Source organism: Prinia subflava, chromosome 15, assembly GCF_021018805.1.
Source record: "Prinia subflava isolate CZ2003 ecotype Zambia chromosome 15, Cam_Psub_1.2, whole genome shotgun sequence".
In the NCBI taxonomy this organism is placed as follows: domain Eukaryota; kingdom Metazoa; phylum Chordata; class Aves; order Passeriformes; family Cisticolidae; genus Prinia; species Prinia subflava.
In genome coordinates, this window is record NC_086261.1 from 17,471,770 (window position 1) to 17,499,548 (window position 27,779).

General features: G+C 51.4%; 3 protein-coding genes across 8 annotated transcripts in view; all 3 read right to left on the reverse strand.

Annotated features, from left to right (window-relative positions):
- Positions 1 to 1,908: 1,908 nt before the first annotated feature.
- NMB (neuromedin B) lies at positions 1,909 to 14,984 on the reverse strand. The gene is made up of 3 exons (XM_063412391.1): positions 5,506 to 14,984; positions 4,892 to 5,094; positions 1,909 to 2,188 (listed from the first exon to the last, which is right to left on the reverse strand). The coding sequence occupies exons 1-3, from the start codon at positions 5,636 to 5,638 to the stop codon at positions 2,141 to 2,143; spliced, it is 384 nt and encodes a 127-aa protein (XP_063268461.1). The 5' UTR covers positions 5,639 to 14,984; the 3' UTR covers positions 1,909 to 2,140.
- Positions 14,985 to 15,126: 142 nt separating this feature from the next.
- SEC11A (SEC11 homolog A, signal peptidase complex subunit) lies at positions 15,127 to 22,180 on the reverse strand. Of its 4 annotated transcripts, none has more exons than XM_063412390.1 (6): positions 22,028 to 22,180; positions 21,809 to 21,918; positions 20,003 to 20,152; positions 16,251 to 16,370; positions 15,742 to 15,799; positions 15,127 to 15,600 (listed from the first exon to the last, which is right to left on the reverse strand). In XM_063412390.1, the coding sequence occupies exons 1-6, from the start codon at positions 22,076 to 22,078 to the stop codon at positions 15,550 to 15,552; spliced, it is 540 nt and encodes a 179-aa protein (XP_063268460.1). In that variant the 5' UTR covers positions 22,079 to 22,180; the 3' UTR covers positions 15,127 to 15,549. The 4 variants fall into 4 exon arrangements, with proteins under 4 accessions (XP_063268460.1, XP_063268457.1, XP_063268459.1 ...); XM_063412389.1 differs by lacking the exons at positions 15,127 to 15,600; positions 15,742 to 15,799 and adding exons at positions 16,832 to 16,909; positions 17,873 to 18,008; XM_063412388.1 differs by lacking the exons at positions 15,127 to 15,600; positions 15,742 to 15,799 and adding exons at positions 16,832 to 16,924; positions 17,873 to 18,008.
- Positions 22,181 to 23,615: 1,435 nt separating this feature from the next.
- Positions 23,616 to 27,779, reverse strand: part of ZNF592 (zinc finger protein 592) — a 35,736-nt gene continuing 31,572 nt past the window's right edge. For 2 of the 3 annotated variants that reach the window (XM_063412335.1, XM_063412334.1), the window contains exons 8-9: positions 26,530 to 26,698; positions 23,616 to 25,362 (exon numbers count right to left, since the gene is read on the reverse strand). In XM_063412335.1, coding sequence (XP_063268405.1) covers positions 24,853 to 25,362; positions 26,530 to 26,698 — 679 coding nt within the window. In that variant the 3' untranslated portion in view covers positions 23,616 to 24,852. The remainder of the gene's footprint in view (positions 25,363 to 26,529; positions 26,699 to 27,779) is intronic. The other variant, XM_063412336.1, reaches the window with a different exon arrangement.

The following is a 27,779-nucleotide window of genomic DNA, read 5'->3' on the forward strand; positions in this document are numbered from 1 at the left end:
AGTTCACAAGTGACCTCACCCTTCTTTATCTCAGCCCAAAGGAGAGGGATGGGGGGCTGGGGACAGACGGACAGACAGGCAGCTGGACAGGTTCTGGCTGGGTCAGAGGGACAATGAGGATCTCACCTGGGAGCCTCATGGCCAGGAACCTGCTCCCCCTCCCGTGACCTTGACAGGGTGGTCCCATGACACATCAAGTCAGGAACCCCATTAGGCTGTCAGTCCCTCACACTGCTGGCTGAGGGGCATCTGGTTTCCTCCAGTGTCAAACACAATCCACAGTGTCATTATTTTCCTTGCTAATAATTAGTTTTAAGTCAAGGCTTTACTCCAGCTAATGAAAAGGTGAGCTGGGGGTCACCCACATCCCAGAACACAGCAGAGAGTCTGAGAAAAAAGCAGAGATTATAGGAAGGATTCCTGCATGGATGGGTGCAGGACAGTGGAAAACCTCTTGAGCAAAGCTGGTGGGTAGGAGAGCAGGAAGGACTCACAAAGGGAACAGCTACAGGTGGGCTGTTCACCTGCAGGATGCAGAACCTGGGAGGCTCAAGGTGCTGCTCTTTCCAGGGGCTGCAGCCAAGCAACTGCTCTGGTGAGGAAGAGGAGGCTTGACAGGATCTGAACCATCCTTGAAGGGATGGGGAACATGCCAGGAAGGTCTCCTACCATGGCTTGGATCCCTCTGCTAGTTATCAGCATCTTCAGATGCTGGAGCATCCCTTGGCTTGGTGTGAGGAGGCTCTGAGGTTCCTGCTCTTGGGCAAAGGGGTCTCTTCCTGTAGGATCAAAGGACTGGGTTGAATTTATCGGAATTGTGGGGAGCAGAGTGTGAAAGTTTATGATTTCATTTATGGCATCACTCTGGGCTCTGCTGCCAGGTTTTGCTCTTCCTGGGGACATCCCCAGGGCCTTGGAGATGCTCAGAGGAAAGGCTGACACAGTAGGAATTGCTCAGCTGGGAGGAGAGAAGGCTCAGGAGAGACCTCAGAGCTCCTGCCAAAGCCTAAGGGGCTCCAGGAGAGCTGGAGAGGGACTTGGGACAAGAGCCTGGAGTGACAGGGCAAGGGGAAATGGCTTCCCACTGCCAGAGGGCAGGGACAAATGGGATATTGGGAAGGAATTGATCCCTGAGAGGGTGGGGAGACCCTGGCACAGCCTTCCAAGAGCAGCTGTGGCTGCCCCATCCCAGGAAATGTCCAAGGCTGTGCTGGGCAGGGCTTGGAGTAAGCCAGGATAGTAGAAGGTGTCTCTGTCCCTGACTATGGCCACAAGGTGTGCCCTCTAACCAAACCCATTCTGTGATCCCATGACCCCCACAAGTGGCTGGCAGCCACAGGGTGCATCTGTGAGCAGCACTTTCAGAACGTACAGAACCAGAGTCTGCTCATGGGACTGCTCCATCACCCGTTTCAGCCAGGTCCCAGCTCCCTGCTCCAGCCATCCTGCACAACAAAGGGCCCCAGGGTTGTACCTCTGCCCCTGCGGGTGTTTAACTGCATGCACAGGGTGAGGGTGCACCAAACCATCACCACAAAGCAGCCTCATGGTCAGACTGAGGGTTTGATGGCCATGGCCAACCAGCCTGTGGTTAACCCTGAGGTGCCACAAGGCCAGGACTGACTGAGCCAGAAATGCCACCACTGCCAGGACAAGATTTTGCTGGTAATATTTCCAGTAAAGAGGGTAACAAAGATGCTGCAGTGGTGAGCGGTGTGATCAGCTCACCCAAATGTGCTATTTTATCATGTCAGAGTGTCCCTCAGTGAGCAGAGGCTGCAGGGACTGAATCCAATCCCCCTGAGCTGTTGAGGGCCAGGAGCTTCCCTTCACCCTGCCCCAAGATGTGCACAAGCCCTGGGGATCTGCCTCCCTACCCCCACAGAAGAGTCTGTGCAAAGAGACAGTTTTATTCATTCACATCAGACATCAAGAAAACACAAAACAAACAGGAACTATACAGGATTGGGCAGGGGCACAGTGGTGGGCTCCGCTGTTCACATACACCATCACTATTGACAATACTTCAGAAAGAATAAATAAAAGTGATGTAGCTATAGAAACCCACAAGGACGACGCTCTCCTCCCTTCACCACACACAGCCGACCTTGCAGACCTCATCCTCCCCAGCTGCACCTCTTCAGTTTGAAAAGTACTTCTCCAGCACCTTCGTTAAAAGCCCTGTCTCCTGCAAAACAAGACACGATGGTGAGACATGGGTCATGCACACAACCACCACCATCCCCACCCCTGCTGGGTACGTGGGGTAGATCAAACACCCCACGCTGCAGCACGATGGCACCTTCAGGGGTGCCTTGGGATGGCACATGAGAAGGACAGAGCCAGGAGCCTCCCATCTGTGCTCCAACAGCTGAACCATGATTCCAGTGTCAGAGGGAATCTTCATCCCAGTGAGGCAACAGCACAGGGCTGAGCTTCAGGGGTGAGCCTTGTTCAGCAAAGAATGTGAGAAGGCAAAAAGAGACAGCAAACACAGCAGGGAGGAGTCACAGAGGGGTTTGTGGGCTTGGCACTGACCACAGATCCCAGAGCACACAGGGCAGCACCTGCCTTCAGGCAGCAGAGCTCTCCCCATACCCCTGGAGCTGTTCCCCTCCACACACAGGGTCTCTGCATCCTGGGGAATCAATGCCACACACCAAGGAGATGACAAAGGACGGGAAGGATCCTCATCTGCCAGCCCAGCCTTTGTCACACGGAGCAGGGACAGCACTGTGAAGCCCCAGCACGCTGAGAGCCAAGCCCTGTCTGCCACACAGGGCTGGAAAGTTGAGATGGAAGCGACAGATCCCGAGCAGGGCACGGGCCGGGAGTTTCACCGGGCAGAGGCATGAAAAAGCCTGTGAGGAAGGTGGGAACACGGCACGCAGATCAGCTCAGGCTGGGTGCTGACACCTGGTGTCCAACAGCAGTCATGCTGAGGGGGAAAGCTGTCGGGGCGGCAGGAATTCGGACTGGCACTGTGACAACCACAAAAGCAAGAAAAAATAAGGTCACACAGAACAGTGTAACGTGGACAGCACTTAGAGGCACTGGGGAGAAGCAGTTCTGTAATGTCCACAAGAGCACAGATGTGAAGATGCCCTGGGGATGAGTGGGAGAAAGGAACAGGAGGGCAGGAGTTAGGGAAGTGAGTGCTCAGAGGTGCCCAAGGAGCAAAACCAGAAACAGACCCAGCAAGCTGACCAAGGGGACCAGGACACTGGCCAAGGAGAGGCTTCAGGCTTTGGGAAGAGAAAGTGAGGAGCAGGAGCCTGTTGCACATCAAGCAGCTCGGCTGTGATGCCACACGTGGGCACAGCATCTCACCTTGCCCTGGAGAGGCACTGCATGGCCACAGACAAATCACCTCCAGCAGCAGAGCTTTGGCACCCAGTGCCACACCTGGCCAGACCCCGCCCCTGAGCACTGGGAATGGGCACTGGCAGGGCTGGCAGGGCTCTGGCACCCAGCTGGAACCTGTGGCACAGCACCAGCACTCAGGGCAGCCTTTGCACAGGCACATCTGCAACGTGAGCAGCAATCTGTGCAGGGGAGAGCCCCAAGGAGCACCTTTCCCAAATTCACAGAAAACAAGGCAGGGCAGGAGTTCCACCACCTCTCCCACCCTCTCAACAAGTGCCCTCCTGCTTAAAGGTTCCTTGAGGAGGACAGGGAAGGGTCCAGCACCTCCACAGCCCTCATCTCCTTTCCAGCTGCATCCAAGGAGCAAACAGCAGCCCAGCACACTACACAAGGATGGGGTGGGCTGGTGCCTTCAGCCATGCCCTGCTGTATCTTCACTGTGGAAAGCCCCCTACCCAATGGGAACAGCTCTCTGGGATGCCTCAGTTTACCTTAATCTGCTGCAAGTGAATCCAAAAGGGGCTTGAACAATCAGTGTCTCTCTGGCTCCCAGTCTCTGCTCCACCAAGAGCAAGCCCTGCCTAACCCTGTCTAGCAGAAATAGCTTTACCTGGGGACAGCTCAGGCATCTGGCTCAGTGGGGCAGCACAAGTGGGACTGACCTAAGACGATTTCATCCTTTTTAGACTCCCAGTTACTTCCTGCAGTGACTCAAAAGGGTGAGACACCAGGGAACTGTGCAGGAGGCAACAGAAAAGCAGAGCCACACAGACTAATTCCATCTGTGGACGCAGAAATTCCATCCCTGGACTGAGCAATTTGAGCTCTGCATCCTGCCTGAGGATCTGTGCCTGTGCACTGCTCCCAGGGGCAGGTTTTCCACTAGGAGCTGAATGAGCTCCAAGGTGAAAAAGCCAGTCAGGCTGAGGATCTGCGGATACACAGAGGGACCAGTGGAGCTCCTGCCCTCTCCCTGCTGCCCAAAACCCGCTGTGCAGCAGCAGGACCAATGCACACCTACCCTCTGCAAGGCTTTGTGCCCTCAGCATCGAGGGATGCCAACCACAGTGGCACAGAGCCAAAGCTCTTTGCTTGACAGATGCCTTTCCCTCCACATGCTGGGTTCCTCTTGGTGTCCCACTGTGGAAATAAAGGGAGAAAGGATTTCCCTGTCCTTGGAAAAGGGGACACCATCCTCTTCTGCGTTTGGCTGAGGAAGACCCAGATGCTTATTAACAACCCCTGGAGACCACCAATGTCACAGCTCCATCACAGTGTTAGCTGCTCATCCTCACACCCTTCCCAAGCCCCTGGGACTATTTGTCACTGCCCAGCCAGACACAAACCCCAGGACACTTCTCCTCTCTCCCTTTATGGTTGGTCTTAAGAAGTGGTTTAAGGAGGGTTAAAAAGAGAGTAAAGAGGGGACTGCACCTCTAGCAGCTGTGCAGGTGCTCCCATCCTCCAGCACAGCTCCTCCACCTTTCTGCTCTGAGCATCTCCCTCTATCCAAGTCAATATTCACCTGGTCAGCGAGGTCGTATTTCCCTTGGTTCTCATCCAATAGCCTTTCTTGCAGGAGGATTTTCAGGAGCTCCCGGGTCAGCAGTTCCATCATATCCTCCAGCAAGGCTCGCAGAGAGGGACCGAAGACCATTGGCACAGCAGGCTCCTCTGCAGCCTCCAGGTGTGGGGAGCCTGTGACGCTCTTCTTCCCCATGAAGTGACCTGCAACAGCACACACGGTGTGCCTGGGGGACTCAGGGCTCCAGCTGGGCTCTCACCGGCCACCCTGCACCGGCACCAGCCAGCGAGGTGACCCAATGCCCAAACCAGCTGAGCCAAGAGAAACCCAGAAATCCCAGCTCCTCACTCCACACGGGATTTTTGGGAAACTTCCCTCTCTGTTTCTGCTGCCAAGATCCCTGGAATTACAGGGATGCTAAACCTAATATCCAGGGATGCCGGACTGGTGAGTCTGCAGGGGATGTTGGACCTGCTGCCCAGGGATGCAGGTGGAGGCGACTTCACGCCTGCCCATCGTGGTCCTGCCCGCATCCCTCCCACGCCGCACAGGACAGCGCAGGGGGTCGCCGTGCCCCGCGCATCCCGCGCGTCCCTGCGCCTCCCGCCCGGTACCTGTGGCCCAGAGGTTGCCGCGGGGGTTGACCTTGATCTTGGCGGCCTGGCTGCGGTGCTCGGCGAAGTCGAGGTGCACGGCGGGTCCCAGCGCGGCTCCGCAGAGCAGCAGCAGGAGGCAGCGCAGCGCCATCGCCGCCGCGCCCCGCGCCCGCCGCCGCCGCTCGGTTATACCGGCGGGGAGGGACCTGGAGCGGCCCCGCCCGGGCAGGCACGGCCCGGCCTCCGCCCGTGCCCGCCCCGTGTCAGCCCGGCGCTCAGCACCGAGTCTGGTCTCTCCTCACGGTCTGTCCATGATTCCGCCTTCTCCGTGCTGGCTTTTTGCGCTGGAGCTCAGCCGTGAGTTTCATTTCCAGTTTAGCTCAAACCCTTCTCCCAGTACATGTACCTGATTAAAGGGATGGGTAATCCCAAGATCGTGGCCCCAAGGACCTGCCAGTTCAGCCCGGCTCCTTCACTTCCCAGAGGATCCCACTTACTGCAGAGCACGACCACCAGAGCCTGTGTATCACTTCTCAGCTTTCCACTCCCACTGACATTTTGCAGAGCACTATTTCCTGATTACTACACCCAAACCTTCCACGGATAATCATGTTCCCCATGAGCTCCTCCTTTTCCATTAACGGGATGGAGATGTGCCCAGCCATGCCAGGGACACAGATAGTGGGGCCTGGGACACAGACTGGGTGTGCCCAGGGTTCAGTGAAGTGAATTCCAGGTGAAAAGAGGAAAGCATTGGATCAAAGGGCTCCAAGGCACAGGCTGTGCTGTTTCTTCTTGTCCTTTGCCTACAGCCAACAGGGATTCCTCCAGGTTCCACATTTACACAGGGATACTCTCGGGTTCTGGACCACAGTAAGCTGGGGTGAGGTCTGGTGGGGGTAACCAGGGTCAGACAGAGTCCTGGAAGATCCATAGTGAGGAGGAGGGCGGGGGCCAGGTCAAGCCAGTCACTCAGTCAGGCACTGCTGAGCTCCCACAACACAGATCAGTGACAGAGCCAGGGCTGAGCTCAGGTGGTTCCTATGTCCATGTGGCTAGAGGGAAATCCCAGTGAGACCCATGAAAGTTAATTAGTGTCCTAAAGGCCCTGACAGCTTCTGCTGGATTTACAGTTCTGTACCTTTACAAGGAGGTGCTGGTTGGTGGGGATGAGATGACCCAGCTCTCCTGGGAAGTGGCAGAGGGAATTCATTAGCAATGCCCTTCTCAGCATGTGCTACTCTTCAGAACAGGGCTGGAGGTGTTCTTCAGCAGCAGGGGGTCAAACTGGGAATACATCTCTAAGCTTACAGGAAGAAAAAAAATCCCAAAGTGTTCCTGTGTTACCAGGCACCCTCCCGAACTGTGATTGTCCCCTTGGGTGACCAGACCAGCAAGGGCTCCCTCACTGCTCCAGAGATGTGCCATGGTGATGGACAGAGCCTCCTCCTCCCTCATCCACCTGGTGTGACACCTCTGCCAGCCTTGTGTCCAGCTGTGCTGGAGGGCTCAGAAGGGGGCTCTCACTCTGCTCTCTCTCCATGCTCGTTCCCTGTGCTCAGCTGGAGAACAGCTGGGCTTGCCACTCAAGGAGGTGACCCTCTGGGGGCTGTGGGGTGCATGAATGCAGCGCTCACCCCAGATGTGGCATTTGCAGCTCTGCAGCCCCAACTCTCACATTCACATCGAGGCAGCCTCGTCTCCCCCACTGAGTCAGCAGAGAGGAGACCTGAGGCCCCTGCTGCCAGTGGTGCTGGTGGCTGGGACCACTACTGGTCCCAGTAGTGTCCCCTGGGCTGTGGTGTCCCCTCCCAGTGCCCACATGGCAGTGCTGCATCTGGACAGACAGAAACTCCCCCATCCCTGCTCTGTTTCCTCTCTCAGCCCAGATCCCTCCTCCAGTGTCCTGCACTGCCATTGCACTGACAAAACACAGCTGGAAATGGATGGATGTTATCCCAAGCCTTTTCTTCAAAACAGTTTCAAATTCACTCATGGTGGCGTAAGTGATGGAAATTTGGGGTGTCTGGAGAAGGCTGGGGATGTAGGAAGGGCAGCAGGAGGAGGATGAGGAGGAGGATGTGAGGTCCAGAGAAGGTGCTGGATGTGAAGGAAGATCTGATCCTGGCACAGCTGAGTCTGGCTTCTCCTTACCCTGGGGAAGGGGTGTTTTTCGGAAAGCTGAGCAGCAATCCTCCACTGTGGGGAACAGCAAGCTGAAGGGTTACCTGTAGGCTTTGGGAGGATGAAGCCAGGGATAAAGTGATCCCAATTACAGAGGGCAGATGAAAGAGCCCCGGGCAATTATGGCACCAACTGAAGCGTGGCAGGGTTAAGTCCCATTCCTGCAGTGCTCCTCACAGGCAGCCCCAGGGGACAAGGGATGAGCAGTGGGAAGCTGCAGGGTTTCAAACAGGATGAAGGCTTTTGCACTGCTCTAATTAAATGCACAACCAAATGCACCCAGATCTCCCTTCCTTTTCAGCTGGTGTTGCCTCAGCCAAGGCAGGAGCAGAGGAACAGGTATTTTCCATCCCAGTGGCACTGCTAAGCAAGCTTGGGAAAGGCTGGGAAAAGGCAATCAGGGAGCTCCTGCCCCTTTGCAGTGCCACCATAAACACTCGAAAACTGAGGGGATGTCAGATTAATTGGTGAGTACTAAGGCAAGGCTTGACCTCATGATGTGTGTGTGGGAGACGTGAGCCCATAACCCTGATTTCCAGTCTGGAAGGAGCACTGGAACAGAGATGTCCTGGAGGCTGGAAGTGGGAGCACAATTCAGGGCAGCCAGTGGGGCTTTATTGGGAAACAGCTGGTGAAAGGACCCGAGCTCAGCACTCACTGAGCAGCAGCAGCACCAGTGCTGTGATCCAAGCAGGGCTTCAGGACAGCAATGCCTTCCTCCACAGCAGCCTTGCTAAATACCAGCCCCAGACACCAACAGAGAGACCAGATTTATTCTGGATTTTCCAGTCTTCACAAAGAAGTTGTTCCTAATTTTAGGGAAAATAATTGGCACCCAGGACCTGCCTGGGGAGTGCACCAGGACCTGAGCTCCAGAGCCTGGTCACCAGCCTGGTGGGGTTTGTGGTAGGTTTTCTGCCTCTCCCTTTGTCCCGCTTTGATGGGTCAGAGCACCCAGTCTGGAGCCTGCTGGGACTTCCAGCATTGCAGGTCCTGTGACACTGCTGTGCTTCTCCACCACTTGCTTCTCCACCACTTGCTCCCTCCAGCTCAGCAGAGATTCACCTTCCCAGAAGCTACCAGTCTCCAAGGGAATCTTCCCAGCTTACATATCAAAAAAAAGCTGTAGAAATTCTACTTTATGAATCAGTTTTGCTGGCAGAGGTCAGCACACCGACTTTCACTGGTGATTCAGGAGCTGGGGCTGTTGGCAGGGTCAGAGTCCTGGCAGGTCCATAGTGAGGAGGAGGGTCCAGAGGTGACTCCTTGGAAAACGGCAGGCTGCCAATGGTTATGTCCTCCAGGCAGAGGAGGGTCTGCACAGAGCTGCCCCTCCCCTCTCTGCAGGATTTACCCTCCGGCGCTGAGAGCAGCCCTGCACAGCCCCACACCCTCCAGGAATGTTCCTTCCCACCCCAAACACCTCGGAGCTCCGGGGACCTTCAGCTTCCCCAGATGCCTGCAGCCGGAGGGAGCGGGGGTTGTTTTGTTCTGTTTTCCCCCAGCAATCGACACACACAGTTTGCTCTGGATGGCTGCTGACCACAGAACTGACATTTTCACAGCACAATCTGTAACAACCCCGATGTTTCAGACAGTAACACTTAACTTGGAACCCGTTGTTTTATAAATAGAGTTAAAATTGGTTTTTCTCCCTGTGCACCATTTTATATTCATGTACGTTTAAAATTCATCTTTTTTATTACCCAGTCTCTTCTCCCTTCCCTTTTGTTCTTTAACTTTTGGCAAACCATTTCCCCTGTAAGGATCTCACCACCTGTTCCAGGGCTGCTTCCTTCCTTCAGGAGGCTTTCCCGAGTGACCTTGCCAAACACCTTGGGGAAATCCAGGTGGATGATCCCTGTGGGTTCACCTTGCCCATAAACCTCTGAATTTCTTCAAACAAGTTCCAAGTTTACTCTTACTGTGTTCTGTTCCTTACCAAACTCCTGTTCAAGTAGGGATAAGATGAGCAATAACGGACCTGGGAAACAGGCACTAGTGGCAAATCCTCTAAATGCACCTAAAGATGAAGCAGGATTTTGCCCGGTAAAGAAAGGAAAACACAACTAAGCAAAATAAATGGATCCAAAAAGTGCCCAGCCAAAAGGGCCTTGCTAACAAATGTAACAGATCAACCTGAAAACACCCTGGTTCAAAAGCTTTAAAGCAAGGTCCATTTTGGTTTTTCTCTGCTTTGCATCCAGATCTGGACACGAACCAGTTGGAGCAAGTCCAGATATGGCCACAGAGATGCTCTGAGGGCTGGAGCCCCTCTGCTCTAAGCCAGGCTGGAGAGCTGGAGGTGCTCACCTGGACAAGAGAAGGATCCAGGGAGAGCTCAGAGCCCCTGCCTGAAGGGGCTCCAGGAGAGCTGGAGAGGGGCTGGGGACAAGGGATGGAGGGACAGGACAAAGGCAATTAACTTCCCCCGCCAGAGGATGGGGTTAGATGGGATATTGGGAAGATACTCTTCCCTTGCACAGGGTGCCCAGAGCAGCTGTGGCTGCCCCATCCCAGGAAATGTCCAAGGCCAGGTTGGACATGGCTTGGAGCAACCTGGGCTAGTGGAAGGTGTCTCTGCCCACAGCAGGAAGTGGGACTGGCTGAGCTTTAAGGTCCCTTCCAGCCCAAATCATTTTGAATTTCCATGCTTTTGTACCTTTGGCACTGACTCTGCAGCCCCAAGAGGTGGCCGGGCTGGCAAGGGAGACTCCATGCTGTGGAGTTCAGGCTCCCCAGGCCCTGCAAATATCCACCTGGGCAGGCAAATATGTGCTCAAACTGATGGCTCTAATAAAAAACAAATACAAAGAGCAAAGGGCTCAAATGCCCCTATTTGTCTCCTTCACAGAGCTCCTGGTGCCAATAAAACTCTTAGTAGCAGTTAGGTTGCTTCAACCTCTTCTTCACCATTTTTCCAAAGCCAGGTCCTGCCACATGCCTGAGGGTCTATTTTGATGCATTTTTCTCTTGTTTACAAAGATTAAATCCCTCTGTTAAATCCATTAGTCCATAGGCAATAACTGTTGTTTATAAAAGATAAAATTTAAAATCTTGCACATCTTGTTTTCAACTCATTTTCAATTTTCATTTAAGCTGTAAATGAGTTGTGGTTTTCCCTGAGGTCTCCCTTTCACTCCACACTGCTGGACATATACAAATAACTGCTCTGCAAGAAGACTTAGAAAAGAAAATCGTGTTTTCTTCCAGGCAAATCCAGGCCCAGCTCAGAAGTGTCCCAGCCAGAATTATACAGCAGAAATCCAACATCCCACTCTGAGTGAATCAAGGCTCAGAGAAGTTCATTTCCTCTGTATTATTTTTCCTTCAGGTCTGTTTCTAAGGGGAAAGGGGAGGTTGGAAAACAAAGGTGATACCAAGACGTTCAGTGGAGAGAGATGCAGGAAGGGTTTTTGAATTGTTAAACAGGAGCCCAAATAGTCAAAAGATGAGGAGCTGGGCAGAAAGAGCAAGAGGTTGAGAGCATCTGCTCCATCCTGGGTCACAGAGGTTCTGAATCACAAAGGGTGAATTTCTAGTCCACCCCTATTTAGATTGTTCCTCTCTGTGAAGATGTTTATTTACCCCGAGGTTTAGGGAACCCTGCTAGGTCAGGCACTCACAGGACTTGCTAGAACTGAACAAGTGTATGAATTTCCCCATGAGCTGGAGTAGGTTTAACACCCAATGTGCTCAGCCAGCAGCCCACCACACAGAGGCAGGTCCTGCTCCGTGGGGAAGCAGGACTGTGTGGATGGAGCTGCTGGGTTTTTGCAGAAACTGAGGGAAAAGCAGGGATGAGCAAATGTGAAGAGGGACTCCCACAGCTGGGCAGACCAGGAACCCACAGCAAAGCCACCCAATTAGGGCAAAATAGAGCCACCAAGGCAGATTTCTCAGGAAAGCCCCTGTGTCCCATAAGAACCCAACATGCTTGGGCTGGTGGAACTCTGGCAGAGACCTGTGGCTCCTGACAGGTGAGAATCTGGGTGCAGATGACAAAGGGACAGAAGTGTTACGAGGCTGGGCAGAGGTAAAAGGGGCAGGAGGCTGTTCAGCTGCCTCAAAAGCACAGTGTGGGTGCTGTTTGTCTTCTCCCAGCGATGAGAGAGTGACATCAGTCAGCCACCACACATCAACTCCCACCTTGAGCTGCTGGCATCACCCCAGTACACCTTCCTGAAGGGTGGAAGCAGATGAATCTCATCTGATTCAGCCACGGAGTCACTGGCACTGCGTGGGTCACACAAACAGCTGCTTTGCACTGCCCCTGCTCTGGCACTGGAGCCATCTCCAAGGGATGTGCTCCAAGCACCTCCTCTCTTCCCTCTCTCCTCCTCTGTCTCCTCTCCCTCTCCTTTTGGGCCACCCTGGGAGCTGCAGGCTTTGTTTGCATTGTGCAAACTCCAGCAGAGTGGTCTTCAGGCACGGACCAGGTTTCATCTTGAAGATGGTCCTTGGAAAAAAATACACTTGACCTGTTCTGATTCTAAGGGCATGAAAATCACCATGAAATTAGCCAATATTATTAAAGACAGTGGGGAACTGACCATCTGACAAAAACCTGAGCCCTGTGAACCCCTGCAAAGCAATACGCAGCAACAGATCTGGATGAAGCACCGTGATGCTCACTGCTGTTCAACCAACGAGCGTGCGTTAAAGCATCATAAATACACAAAAACAGCCTCTGTCTTACAGAGCTCCAGCTTGCAGCACGTCACCCCTCACAGCTCACTTCCCAACCATCACGCTCTTGCTTATGCTTATTGAGCTTTGATACAAAAAAATATCACCCACTAGAATTGCAGCAGCCATCAGACACAGCCCAGCATGGCTCTGCTACATGAAACAGTTCCTGCCTGTGAAGGAATCCGTGCCCTGAACTGTGGATGTGACTGAACTATAATTAAGCACTGGAATTGCTACCAGAAAACCTGCCCTGTTTGGCTGTAACCAACCACAACAGAGACAGGAACGATCCGCCCTGGCAGATTTTTTCCTTCATTTTTTTTTCTTTTATAAACCAGACCTTTCAACACCCACATACTTTACAGGCAAATCCCATTCCTGTGGTGACACAAAGATCTCCATCCATTTCCAAAGTCTCCAGTGTCACTGCCTTTGCTGGAGCTGGCCAGACAATTTCACCTTTTAAAAAAAGTAGCATAAAACTGAAATAAAATGTAAACACATCGACTTGTACCATCAACCACCCTGGCTCTGTGGGAGCTCAGCAGTGCTCCCAAACACCTCAGCATCAGCACCTGGCCAGCCAGAAATCCTGCTCACTCCGTGGCTTTTCTGCTCAGCAAAGCAGAATAAATCTGGCGGGGACGGAGCCAGCAACAACTCTGTGTCATCCTGCCCCCATACCCCCAGTTTCCAGGCTGTGCAGGCTCATCCCCAACACTCCCTCCTCCCACTGTGGCAGGAAAGGTTCTGCTGGAAGGCAGGAGGCCATGTGGGAGGCGGCACAGGAGGTGGTTGGAGTTGTGATGGGGTTGAGTGCTGAATTATTCTCGCCCTAACTGGAGTCAGTTCCCCATTTCACAACTGCAGGTAACAGAACCCCATTCTCAGCTGCACAGAGCTGAAAACAGGCAGGATGGGGGCTGCAGAGATGAATTCCCAAATGCCACATGGCAGCCCCTGGTTTAGGGCGATTGTTCCTGTTCTTCCAGCACCTGCAGACCCTGGAGAGAAGTCTCTGAAGCTGGGCTGCAGCAGGGGCTGCAGTCACCCCTCACCCCAATCAGCCTGCATTTTATAAGCACCTCCTGTTCAATTCCTTCTCACAGCACCAGGAGGGAGGGCACATCCTCCTGCAAGAGCTCCCACTGGCCCTGTGTCCCCAAGCCCAGGGACTCCTGACACCAGCTGCCACCCTCTGGACATGTCATCCTGCCTAAGAACTGCAGTCTCAGCAGTTCAAGATCCAAACTTTGCTCTGTAATGATTTAGCTTTTTTTTTTTTTTTTTTTTTTTTTTTTTTTTTTTTTTTTTTTGGTTAAATTAACTCACTAACAGGAACACAACTGCTTTTGCACGCTCAGAATTTTGGAGAAGGTCCTAAAGGGAGAGGATTTGGAGAGCAGCAGCAGCAGCCCTCCCAGCAAGTGCTTATGGGGAGGTGTTGATTGGCAGCTTTCAGACAAGCTCAACTCAGCCCTTTGTGTGAGCCCAGGTCTCAAACTCATTTATGCACAAAAGCTTTTTAGGCTCAAGGCAAAGCAGGGACAGACTCAGGCTCCTGCATGCCTGCAGGACCTGCAAAGGCAGAAATCCTCAGGAAGGTGCTCTACAGTGATAGCAGCTCTCAAAGGTTCTTTGTTCTCTCAGTGCTGCCTGGGTTTGACTTTTGATAGAACATCCTATCCTTAACTCGAAAATTAGAGAAGCTTTATTCACATTCTCCTCTCAAGGGCTCTAACACTGAGGGCAAGGGATGGATTTTATTACCATTTTTATTATGAAGTAATGATTACTCAGAGCTACAGGCCCGAGGCTCAGTGCTGGGGGTTGGACCTGTTCATAGACTCTTTGCAGTGCCCTACAGGTGAGGTTTGCTTTATCCTACACAGGGAACAAAGCACCTGGCAACCTCAAACCCAGCAAAATGGCAGAATTCACCTCCAGAGATGGGAGAGGCCTGGCAAACCCAGTGAGAGACATAGGCAAGAAACTGCAAACAGCCATAAACACCCCATTGGGTTTTGTCCTTGCTTTTCCTGACTGTTTTTGTTTTATACAAGCTGTGTGTGGCTGCAGTGACCATCTGCAGTGATTCCTGTTGCTCTGGAACCCTGGAGCAGGAGAAGAGCTGCTCTTCATGGAGCAGCTTCATGGAGAAGAGCTGAAAAGCTGCAGTGCTGTTGCCTTGCACCTCCTCCCTGGACTCTTTCTGCCAACACCTCCACCAGCAGGATCACAAGCATGAATGAGAAGCTCAGAAAAAACAGCTGCTGCACATGGTCACAAGTGGGTTTTTTATTTTAGACCCCAGGACAGCCTGTAGCTTTCAGGTGAGTTGTGAGATGTGGCCAGCTCACAGGACACCTGAAATCCTTTTCCAAAACTAAGCAATTTTTATTATTGCATCCTGCTAAATCATCCCTATCAAAGAGCTGTGGGTATTTCCCACCTCAATTCCTCTGTTACCTAGTGCCACTATGCACAAAGTAATCCTTTGCTATCTTCTAACCCAAACACTTTGCAGTCTTTAGGCACATTATTTCAGTGTGATTTACAGAAACACGGGAATATGGAATGATCTACAGCTCAGGACAGATTATTCTCCAAAATACAGGTGAGAGGAGCAGCTGCTACTGCTCTGTGAAGAGAGAACAAGTGAGATGGTGGCTCTAGGAGTGAGTGAGTGTGTAACAGCAAAGCCAAGTATCCCCCAGAACCTGGGCAAGGAGGCTGCTCTCATCAGGGCAATAACAAAAAACGTGGCAAGAGGCAAAATCTTTATTCCAGTTCTGAATTGGAAAAAACCCGTCATGGCCACAACTCACCACTGGACAGTTCAGTAAGCACAAGGGAGGGGGCACCTGGCCCGGCCAGGCACAGACTGAGGACACGGCCCCAGAGGCACTTGGAGAGGAAGCTCAGCTTCAAAGTACAAGCACTAAACATTTTGGCTCAAATTTTTAATATAAAAATTCACTAAAAAGGCTAAAATGTGACAAACCATTGGAAATACTGTGACAAACATTCGCCCTTACGCAGTAAAAACCAAAACAAACCCAAACTGGCAAGAAGCTTTGAAATGCATGCTTTCTTCTTCTTCCTGGTACATTGGACCATCAGCTACTTTAAACGTTCATTTAGAAAAATCCATGGCACCTTCACCTCGTAGTTTAGTGCAAGGGACTACTCTCGATGGACCAGCACAAATAAACCCAGTAAAAAGAGCACTGCATACTGGAAGAGAGAGCAGAGGAGATACAGGAGTGCACACTGATATCTACAGCAGCAAACGTGCAGGGCACAGGGTTCTGCCCACGTTCTCATGCAGGAATTAGGGCTTGGTTGGGGAAAGCAGGCAGGAAATAGAGCTCTTACCTTAAATTTTGGATAATCGTTCATTAAGATAGTCACTATTCCAATATAGGGCACAAATCTACAAGAATAAAGATTTCCTTAAACACTGTTCCAGGGTGCAGAGGGAGAGTCACTCAAGCATCCTGAGGGCTGTGGTAATGGGCTGGTGACTTCTGCCTCCCTGTTGTAGTGGGGCTGAGTGACAACCAGCCCCAGAGTGTGTTTCAGCCTATGCCAGAGTCAGATTTCACCTGCCTGCAAACCCTGAGCCTCCCAGGACAAAGCTGATGACAATTCTGATCAAGTCTGAGCCAATGTGACCCTTGCATCTGTGTCCATCCAGCATCAACACCTCAGGATGCAGCTCACAACTCGTTCCCATTGCTTAAGCCAAACTCAGAACTGAACTCTCCACACCCTCAGGCAGGTTACAAAACCCAGCAGGGGCAGCTCAGCACAAGGGGGGGATTCACCAGATGGCTTTTGGGGACAGCAGTGTGAACAGCCCCTTCATTTTTAACTTCCCTTACCCTCTGGCTCGTCCTACTACGTCCTTCTTCTCCAGCCAGTGCTGGCCCTGTTTGTAGAGCCCTCTGTCATCCACGGCATTGTTGTCCCCCTTTGTCAGAAATTTGATGTCTCCGTTTTGCCTGGTAAAGACAAGACAGCCACGTAAGGCAGCACAGAAATTGTTAAAAGCTGTTCTACAACAAGCATGGAGAGACCAACACAAGGGCACTAGAAGCAACCATGTCCTACAGTTCAGGGAGGATAGAAGAGGGAAACTCTGTCAAACGCAGCAGAAAGCAGATGGCTTGGAAAAACTGCCATGGGAAGAATGAATTCTGGCCCCAGCCAAGCTTTCCAGCAGAGTTTCAGAACAGAATCAGCACAACAAGCCATTTCTAGTGCAGGTGCAGCTATTGCCTCTTGGCTTTTGACCCATCTTGTGTTAATGCTTCTCTTGCTTCACACAAATGTTGGATTCTGTTCTCCCTACTACCACACAAAAGGAGAGGTTGGGGTTGAAGCACACAGCTCTACACAGCAGAAGCAAGATGAAACTTAGAACTGGTCAGGAAAGGGGGACAGAAAAAAACCCAAACAATACCATGATGCCACTGCATGAACTCAGGATGTGCCTACATCTGGAATGCTCTGGGCAGTGCTGAGCCCCCCAGATCCTTTTCTGCAAGGGAGAGAACTGGCAAAGGTTGAGAAATGGTTAACAAGGCCTGGAACCACTTCCACACAAGAAACTACAGACCAGGACTCTTCAGCCTGGAAAAGACAGAACTGATGGGAGATATGACATGGTCCACCACAAATGACAGCAACAATCAAATAGCTTTTCACTGTCTCTTCCAATGCAAGAGCCAGGGGGTACCAAAAGGAGCTCAGAGGTAATGGGTTAAAAGCAGGCAGAGAAGGTGCTGTGCAGAAATAGCCACAGCACAAACTAAACCATGTCTCTCTGCAAAAGTATTCAGGTTGGCAAAAAATTATATTGGCTCAAAAACTGACCTGATATTCCATGTAAAAGAGGAAATTGGGCTATTCATACAGAATTAGGACTTTGTGCTCAAAACTGTAGCCTGCAGAAAGCAGGGAAATTATCACTACATACTCTCTCTGGTCTTTAATTAATCCCGAGATGAACTAATGAGCTTGCCAGAAAGGGGATCATGGAGCAGATGAATCTTTGCTTTGACCAGGAGAAAGCTTTACAGATTCTTTCCTAGCCATTCCCATTCAGATGCTGGACAGCAGCCCGTGGCACTGCTCAGGGATTTGCCACTGTCACCTTCCTGTGGCATCTGCAGGCAGGTGCTGAGCAGGAGCATCCTCAGTGCTTGAATCTCAGCTCTCACAGAAATGACAGATGGAATACAGAACAGGAAAGCAGGCAGTTCTTTGGAGCTCAGGCTGTTCTCATCATCCCTGAACACCAACCAGTTCCTTGACAGGAGAAGCTCAGAAAAATAAAAGGGAAAAAACCTCCAGCTCTTTCTCCAAAGCACATCTGGCTTGTTGTGTGGGAACAACAAACACTCCAGGAGCTTAGAGACACTGACTGGGGAAAGATTAAGATCCCCAAAGGTACAGATAATGTAGTTTATCTCTGAAGAGTGATGGTGTAGGAGTGCAGCACCTTATTGAGCAGAGTCAAGGCTCTGTCACGACGCGGTGTGAGAAGCCCGTGGTGCACTTCTCTGCTGTCTGAGGTGAGTGAAGTCTGGTCTGGCTGTCCTGCTCCAAAACCACTAAGTAAATTTGGACTGCAGACTCTGTGTTAGTAATAAAGAACGAATTCAATTTTGGACTGAAAACAAGAAGAAAAGGCCAGCAAGTAACAGACATTTTCTCACTGACACAATATTGATGTTAGACAGGGCCTGAGTTACCCCAAAACCACAGAGAACACCGTTTCTGTTTTCCTGCACTTTAACACTCTTGTCAGCTTCTGCAGAGACTTTTCACTTCCAAACTGGCACTAGAAAATTATTCTTTAAGTGTTGAAAGAAGCAACTAACATCCAAATCCTGCCTTCAGCTCCCAGGTTGAGATTGCAGTATGGGTTCTTCAGTTTATCTCTCCCAATAAAAACATTAGGTTTGTGTTTGGTTGTTTCAGCTAAATGAAACCTGAAATACTGCAGAATGGTTTCACCATCCCAGGATTGGCACTATGGCCCTGTTACATTTAAACAAAAAATAGTCCTGGATACCCTAATATCTAGAGATAGAGCCAGGCAAAAAAAGAAGGGTGGGCAACATCTGGAGAGAAAATGCTGCACAGCACAGGGGAGGAGGAAAACTGCATTTCACTTGAAAGAGTTCCCACAACATCACCAAAAATGCTTGAGCAACATTAGGTGTCAAATTCAGCCCATACACTGACCTTATTTTTTAATCAGTGGTATCAAAGAATAGCACTTTGAAAACTGACACTGCTCAGGGTTCTGGGTCCAGAATAAACCTGAACAGCAAAGAAAGAATGTGCTTTGCCTACTGGGAGAGGCATTGTGTACCTCAGAGCCAGGATTCCAGCTGTGTATTTACATGCACAAGGCTGGTCACCCTTGAGATGGATCAGACTACTGGTCTGGATATTCCAGCAGCTTTGGGAAAGGGACCCTCTCCATCCCATCATCTCGACTAGAAGAATCCTCAGATGTCACCTGGTACAGCTGCAGCTCACAGCAGAAAACATCTGCTCAGCAGAAACAGATGCTGGGAGCCCAACCAGCTGCTGCCTCTCAGACCTGCCTTGAGGAATCAGGGATTCAGTTCAAAATTCAGTTTTCACTCCAACAGCTCACATGGTTGGCTCGTATCCCCACAGACCGGCCTGGAGAGGCCACAGCTCCATGCAGCAAAATAGGAAAGCTCATGACTGCAGTGGAAGCCTTGGCTGGAAAACTAAACCCATGGAAGCAATGCCTGTTCCATTCCTCCAGACCCACAGCCTGCCCAGTGCTGTGAGTACACAAAGACCCTCAGGGTAACAACACAACTTTCTAGGGAGACAAAAGGCCCTGAGTCTGCATGAGAGCAAAGACAGGACCACAGAGACAAGCTCTGAAATAAAACAAGCTACACACAAAATCCCCTTCTGCCACAGCTGTGCCCCACAAACAGGACCCACTTCACACACAAACACGGCCATGCTACAGCAGACAGCACAGCAGCTTGGGACAGAGGGTGGCACAGGTGGCAGTAAGAGGTGTCAGCCTTCCAGTGCCCAAAGGGGCTCCAAAAGAGATGGAGACAGACTTCAAACAAGGGCCCTAAAGTAACAGGACAAGGGGGAATGGCTTCCCACTGCCAGGGTTAGGATGGCATGTAAGGATTAAATTCTTCCCTGTGAGGGTGATGAGGCCCTGGCACAGGGTGCCCAGAGCAGCTGGGGCTGGCCCTGGATCCCTGGCAGTGTCCAAGGCCAGGCTGGACATTAGGGCTTGGAGCAATGGGAGGTGTCCCTGCCCATGGCAGGGGGTGGAATGAGACTGGCTTAAGGCCCCTTCCAACCCTAACAATTCCATGATTCTACAGTTTGGAGTGTCCAGGGCACTGGCACAGACCTTCAGCTTGTGCCTTCTGCTGGATGACTTTTACAAGTTAACCAAGAAGGACAGATTTTGTCTGTCTGAAACTTCTGTGTCACTTCCTACAGCACCTGGATATCTGTGACTGACATCCCACCCACTTGTCTACCCAAGCAATTGAAGAACACCAGTTAGGGAAACATCACCAACAGAATCCTCTGGTTCTTAACTTACTTCTCATGGATTTTCAGGACACGATGGACTATAGGAATTTCCCTTCCCTCTATCCTAAAGACGACGATTTCTCCCACTCTGATTGGATCTTCAATTCGGTTCGTGAGGAACAGGAGGTCTCCTCTGTGGAAGGCAGGCTCCATGCTCCCACTGAAAAAGAGGAGAGGGACAACTGAACAATATTTAAACACTCAGGACCAGGTTTCGGAGTTCATGGTCCTTTAAGGAAAATCTCACAAGAACCTCATGAGAAAGAGAAGCTGTGGATCTCCCATTCCTGGACGTGTTCCAGACCAGGCTGAAACCTTGATGAAGAGCTTCTGAGAAAACCACCTTGGAGACTGGGCAACTGTGTAACCTCTACTGCAACCAGGCTTTCAGTCATCGTACTGCCAGCAGTTTGGATCTGTTGGGAAAAGAGCACTGCCAGTACCTGGTGTTACAAGCGTATCCAAAAGGAAAAGCTTTTTTTAATAAGCAAAAACCTGATAATGAACACTGCCTTTTGATTTCTGAGCTCACCACTGGCAGGGCAATGCTGGCAGTTCTGTAACAATGGGAAGCTTTTTAAATTTAATTTATTTTTTAGAGATAGATAGATTATCCACAGAAACAAAGCACTGAAAACATCAGGCTCTTGCATTCCCATCTGAGACAGACAAAGGGACTTGCCAAAAATTTGTTACTATGATTCATTGCTTTGCTTAATTATCTCATTTTGGGCACCACGACTCACAGTTATTTTTCTTCTGTCTTGTAAATGGCAATTGTTCCAAACTACTTATCCTTCCTAATTCCACATAAATAATGCAAAACAGAACAATGAACATCAAGTACCACGTGCATTTGTGCTTTATCTTCACAGAGCACAGCAGGTGCAGCTCAGAACAGCAGATCTGATCAGAGGAGGGGATGTGACCCTGTCTTACTCACTGGGAGGAGCAGGGGGAAACATCTGCCCTGTACTTCACATCAGGAGGGAGTTCTGGAAAGTGGCACTTGGTCATGGCATTACAGCATTTTTGCATCATGAACATTGACATGTTCATGATGTGTCATGTCATTTTCTTCATGAAACACGAAGAAAAGGCCAATGTGGCCATGGAGCAGGTGCAGTATCCATGCCAGCATCCAGTGGCATCCCAGGGAATTTGTCCCAGGCAGCAGGAAGGTGGGAGTGACACTGGTGGGACCCACTGCAGGGCACTACTGTAAGGACAACATGTGACACTGAACACATACAGTGACAGAGTGACAGCTCTTCAGCTCAGCACCACCTCTGTAATTAAATCATCATTAAATCATCGCAGATGGGTTGGAAGGGATCTCAAAGATCATCCCGTTCCACCTCCTGCCATGGGCTGGGACACCTTCCCCCAGACCAGGTTGCTCCAAGCCCTGTTCAGCCTGGCTTGGAACACTCGCAGGAATGGGGATTCACAGCTTCTCTGGGCAGCCTGTGCCTGGTTGCCCTCACAGGAAGGATTTCTTCACACTGACCCATCCAACCCTGCCCTTGGCAGTAGGAAAAAGGACACCCCATTGTCCCCTCGCTACCTGCCCGGGTATAAAGTCCCTCTCCCTCTTTTTCACCAGCCCTCTACCAGAGCGAGGTGAGATGCTCCTTGTACCCACTCCCTCTCCCCTCGCTACCCCTGACCCTGGATTCCTCAAGACCTTCTCGCCCGCCGGGGCTGTGGCAGAGCCTCCGCCTGACCCATCCCCACGGGGATCCCCTCGGGGGCTGCCGGGTCCCCAGCCCGGTTAAACCCCCGGGAGTTCAAACCCCCGCATCCCGGGACTGACCTCAGCACCACCACGATGGGACTCTCGCTGCCCGTCACCACCATGAGCCCCTTCCAGATCATGAGGGCGGAGGACACGATCATGCCGAAGTTCAGCACCTGGTAGTACAGCTGGGGAGGAACGGGGTCGGTCAGGCCCTGCCGCCAGCGCACGCCAAGGCGGACCGGCCCCGGCCGCCCGCTCGGCTTTCCCCCCCGGCCCCCCCGGCCCCTCCGGCACCTGCCGCTTGTTCATGCGCCGCACATCGTCCAGAAAGTCCAGCGACAGCATCGCCGCCGCCGCCGCCACCGCCGCCCGCACGGCCCCGCTTCCGCTTCCGCCGGCGCGGACACGTCACCGCCGCTTCCGCCCCGCGCGCGCAGCGACGGCTCCGGGGCACCGCCGGGGCGGGAGCGGGGTCGGGGGAGAGCCCGGGGGAGAGCCCGGGAGAGAGCGGGGCCGGGGCAGCGGGGCCGGGGGAGAGCCCGGGAGAGAGCCCGAGAGAGCGGGGCCGGGGGAGCGGGGCCGGGAGAGAGCCCGAGAGAGCGGGGCCGGGGGAGCGGGGCCGGGAGAGCGCCCCACACCGGGTGCACCGGCCCCCGCACCCAGCCCAACACCCCGCCCAGCGTGCGGCCCCCATCCAGCACAGCACCCCCTCCCAGCGCACACAGCACCCATCCTGCTGAAACGCCACATCCAAGCGATGCCGCACTCAGTCAGCAGCTATCCCAGCAATGCCCGATTCCATCCGTCCCTCTTCCAATCAGTCCCGTCCAGTGAACACCCATTCAGCCAACTCCCACTGAACCAAACCCCTCTCCACCAACACCCATTGAACCAAACCCCCATCCAACCAACACCCACTGAACCAAACCCCCATCCAACCAACACCCACTGAACCAAACCCCCATCCAACCAACACCCACTGAACCAAACCCCCATCCAACCAACACCCACTGAACCAAACCCCTCTCCAACCAACTCCCATCGAACCAAACCCCTCTCCAACCAACTCCTATCGAACCAAACCCCTCTCCAACCAACTCCCATTGGACCAAACCCCTATCCAGCCAACACCCACTGAACCAAACTCCCATCCAACCAACTCCCACTGGACCAAACACCTCTCCACCAACACCCACTGAACCAAACCCCTCCCCAACCTACACCCACTGAACCAAACCCCTCTCCAACCAACTCCCATCGAACCAAACCCCTCTCCAACCAACTCCCATCAAACCAAACCCCTCTCCAACCAACTCCCATCGAACCAAACCCCTCTCCAACCAACTCCCATTGGACCAAACCCCTATCCAGCCAACACCCATTGATTGAACCAAACCCCCATCCAACCAAACCCCTCTCCAACCAACTCTCATCGAACCAAACCCCTCCCCAACCTACACCCATTGAACCAAACCCCTCTCCAACCAACTCCCATTGGACCAAACCCCTATCCAGCCAACACCCATTGATTGAACCAAACCCCCATCCAACCAACTCCCATCGAACCAAACCCCTCTCCAACCAACTCTCATCGAACCAAACCCCTCCCCAACCTACACCCATTGAACCAAACCCCTCTCCAACCAACTCCCATTGGACCAAACCCCTATCCAGCCAACACCCGACACCCATCCACCTGACCCCTTACCCTTCACACCCCATTCAGCCAACATCTTATCTAACCTACTCCCCACAAGACACCCAACCCAACCAACCCCCCATCCCACCCACACCCCACATCCAACCTTTACTCATCCAGCCAACACACCATCCAACATCCAGACAGCTCCAACACGCCGTACCCAAGCATCGCGAGAGCAGATGGTGATGAGCCCAAGCAAGGAGATAAATAGTTCTTAAATTATTTAAACATCGTCAGAGTAAACAATAACAAGCGGAGTTCTGGCTCAATAGAATGAAAAAAAAATAATGGTATAGAAGGTAATTGTATTACACAAAGCATGGGTGTGACAAGGAATGAGGGAAGAAAGAGAGAGTCAATGTGACTACATGGAAAGAAACATCTCCTAAAGGATGGGTAATGCTGAGCCACAGCAGGAGAGGAGTTTTGGAGCTACTGACAGAGCTGCAGGATGGTGGCTCCAGTGCTTCCAACACCTCTGTGGCCTGTGCTCTGCTCCTCTCCCCTCCAAACGAGCTGACAGGGAGCCCTGGCACTGGGGGACTCCAGGACAGTTTCACTCCAGTTGACCTCACTGATGGGATGGGGGATGTTCTCCCCTTCTGGCAATGGTGCCAGTCTGAGCTCCCCTGAGCACCGGGCCTGCCAACACCCACCCCAGGACAGCTTCCAGCAGTGCAGCTCCAGACCAATGGCCAACGCGTCCCCAAGGGGACCAGGTCCTCCTAAACACTGTACTCACCAGGGAGGACTGAGGCTACAAAATCCTCTTTCAAGGATGATTCAGGTCCAAGACATCTCATTAAACTGTGTTTTGCAAAAGGATGTTGTTATTTGGGCAACTAAGGAATAATCAGCACAGCTTGCAGCTCGACCCCGTCCCGTGTAACGCAGATCCCGGATCGGCCAGCACGGTCCTGACAAGCGCGTTTGGCTGAGCCAGCGTTATGAGTTAAAATGAGTAACACAAAGGCAGGATGGGGAGAGAAAAAAGAAGCCATAAATAGAAGGAGAAAGAAAGGGAGATTGGGAAGGCAAGGCTGAGGCTCTGGGCAGAGGCTGAGGTTGGTGGCGGTGCACACTCGAAGGAGGAGAGCTCGTCTGAAGGAAACTGCAGCTGCAAAGTGCTCCTGGATCCTCAGGAGTTGGCCAAGCCCCACTGAGGATTCTGGCCCTGCTTTCCCTTTTCACCTCTCTGGGCTGGCAGAGAGTTAGTGCTTCAGATGCAATGGCAGGGTTGGTTTTGTTTTTTTCTGTTTTAAATTTCCCTTACAAATAGGAGTTAACGGAAAGCAACATCCATCCCAAGAAATCAAGAGACTATTTCAAAGATTTGCCCCATCCCCACCCTGTATTCTGAGTAGAAATCCCCCAACAAAAAAACCCCAATCAACCAAAAGGGCTTTTTTTTTTGCGTTTAAGTCTTAAGAGACTTCGAATGATTGTTCTGTGAGGTGCTGTTGGGGCCTTCTGCGCCACACGTCTGACTGTGCTCACAAAGAGCTGAGTCACTTTTGCACTCTTTGTATTTGTTCTCCTCTTCCACTGTAGTGTTCAACTCGCCATTGTAGTCCTCGTGTCCGTTCTTACCCATCTGTGTTTGTAACTTCTGCCTTTCATCTTCCTCCTCCTCCTCTTCCTCCTCCTCCTCCTCCTCCTCATCTTTGACTTTATGGACAATGAAGAGGTGTCTGTTCAGAGAGATGTGGGAGGTGTAGCAGAGGCCGCAGAACAAGCACTGGAAGGTGGAGCTGTCGGTCTTGTGCCGAGGTATGTGTTCCTGGAACTCAGCCTGGGCGTCCGTCTCGAAGCCGCACTTTGCGCATTTCCAAGGCGCTTTCAGTTTTTTGGCTGGCGGCGCATCCGAACCCGCCGTGCTCTCTGCCTGACCCAGCTCATCCCGTGCCATCCTCTTTGGAGATTTTGCCTTTAAAAAATGAGATTAAAAAGTTACTTTAGCATTTGAACCCGTTGAAGAGTAAGTGCTAAAATCCACGCCCATGTCTGAAGGATTCCTGGGGCATTCCCTCCCTTACCCATACCCAAACACCTCACCCGGTGCACAGGATTTCAACTGCTGTCCTGTGATGTGAGATGGGAACGCTGGGAGAGGCTGGCTGGGCAGAAACATGATGGGGAAATAGTTTAAAATCAAGGAATTGTGGAATGGTTTGGATTGGAAGGGGCTTTAAAGCTCACCCAGTTCCACCCCCTGCCATGGGCAGGGACACCTTCCACTATCCCAGCCTGGACTTGGACACTTCCAGGGATGGGGCAGCCATGACCTCTTGGTAAAATTTTGGTTTGGTGTGGGAACAACTTAGACTTTGGTGTGGGAAGGAGGAGCCCACAGAAGAGGGACAGCTGAGGGACACAGGGGTGGTCATTAGCCCAGACAACGCTTCTCAGCTTGAACATTCTCCCCTCCCCTCAGATTTTGTCTTGGTGGCATCTTTCAGTAACTCATCCCCTCTGTCTCAGAATCCTGCAGCTTCTTCTCCCATGAGAATAATTTGCTTAAATATGTCCCTGCAGTGATATCCAAAATGTGGATTTTTAAAATAAATGGAGCAAAGAAGCCCAAACAGCCAACCCTCCACTCCAAACCAATCCAAAACAAAATCAGTAGAACAGTTACATTTGCTATACAAAATGACACATTCCTACTTAAGACAAATGCAGTTCTCATAGGCAATGGATCTAGCAAGTATCTTAAAACAGAAAATAAATCTTTTATAACCAGCAGAAAAAATAAGGGAGAAAGAAGAAAAAGTGTGCCATGCTCATGAATGGGGTGCCAGGGGAAACCAGGGGTAATAACAAATTTAATTACAAAATAGACTGAATAAATGCCAGTAAAACAGAGCAAGAAAACCTTGAGAAATACAGGATGCAAATGCATGTTGTCTGGTGCTGGTGCAGCTCAGCTGTGCTGGCACTGCTGACCCTGACCCCACCAGAGGGAACCAGGCTGGATGGAAGTGAGTGAGGGAAGGAAGTCTGCCCTGTGATGGGAGGGTTTGACTGGCACAAGGCCACAGCTCGACGTAACACCCCGAATGAACAGCTACTCGCCAAGCACATTTAATTGTACATTTAATTTTCCATGAAAAGAGGTATCAGTTACTTCTGCTCTGTCTCTCTCTGGAGCTTTTGCTTTGGCCATCTGGGATAGGTCTGGGTTTTTGATGCCGTGCATGAGGCTGATGTGGTTCTCCAGCATGAATGGATGCGGAAATGTCTGATTTTCATCTGTGCAGTACCTTGGAAACAAAAAAAGGAAGAAAATTTATTAGAGGATATGCTCTTTGTATTGTGCCAAACCAAGAGGTGTCATTGGAGATAGATTCTGGTGAGTAATGTACCATTAGATTACCAAAATACACAGCAAAGCATGGTTTTAATAATAAAACATTACCCTGACAGAAATCTAGAACAGTTTGCAGTTTGTCACAGTTCTCATGAATGACAGCAGAGCATCTCTTCTTTACAGTGCTAAATAAATATACGGACTAGTGGGGGTCAGGCACCCTGTGACAAGTGTCAAAGAGGATAAATTATCAGGATGGAAAATGTATGAGAGAACAACAAAAACAGACTCTGAGATAAGAGAACTACACAGAGAGAGATGGTGACTCATGTGACACCAAGGAGGCCTGTGGCACAACCCAGTCCTGCACCCAGCACTCCCAAGTACCAGGGAGAACCAGCATTACATCCACCAGACCGTACCACAGTTAAAATTCTTACCAAACTGCTGAAATTCCAACTTTTGTACCAACAATCTAGGCACAAACGCTCCTGAACTTGTCACTTATGTGTAACTCTTGGTGTTTGAACCTGGCAGGACTCCAGAGCTGCCACAGAGCTGGCTGACATCTCAAAAAGGAGCTGTGAAGGGGATGTGCTGTCGCTCCTGCATGACTGAGATCTCTGGGAATAAGTGCCAGGCCTTGCAGACATATAAACCAGCCCCCCTCAAGTGCACAGAGGGCTCTGTTAGCAATTGAGAAAGCCAAAATTGAGTATCTGTGCTGTTCTGGTGCTTTCCAGCACAACATGGCAAAGGTCAATCAGCTACACATGGACCTGAGCAAGGACAAGTGACACCAGAGTCCTCTGAAGTGCCCTAATTGCATCTGAGACAGAGACGTGGGATTAAGGGCAGAGAGAAGCTAAAGCGTCTCTGGGTAACACAGACATCTTCTAAAAGGACAGAAGATTCCTACTGATCTTCCAGTAACTAGAGGGAAATTAAATAACAGTCTGCAATGATGTGAAAATGCAGACATGCTTATTGAGTACTTCTGGGTTTTAACAGGAATTGCTCAGAGGATAAATCAA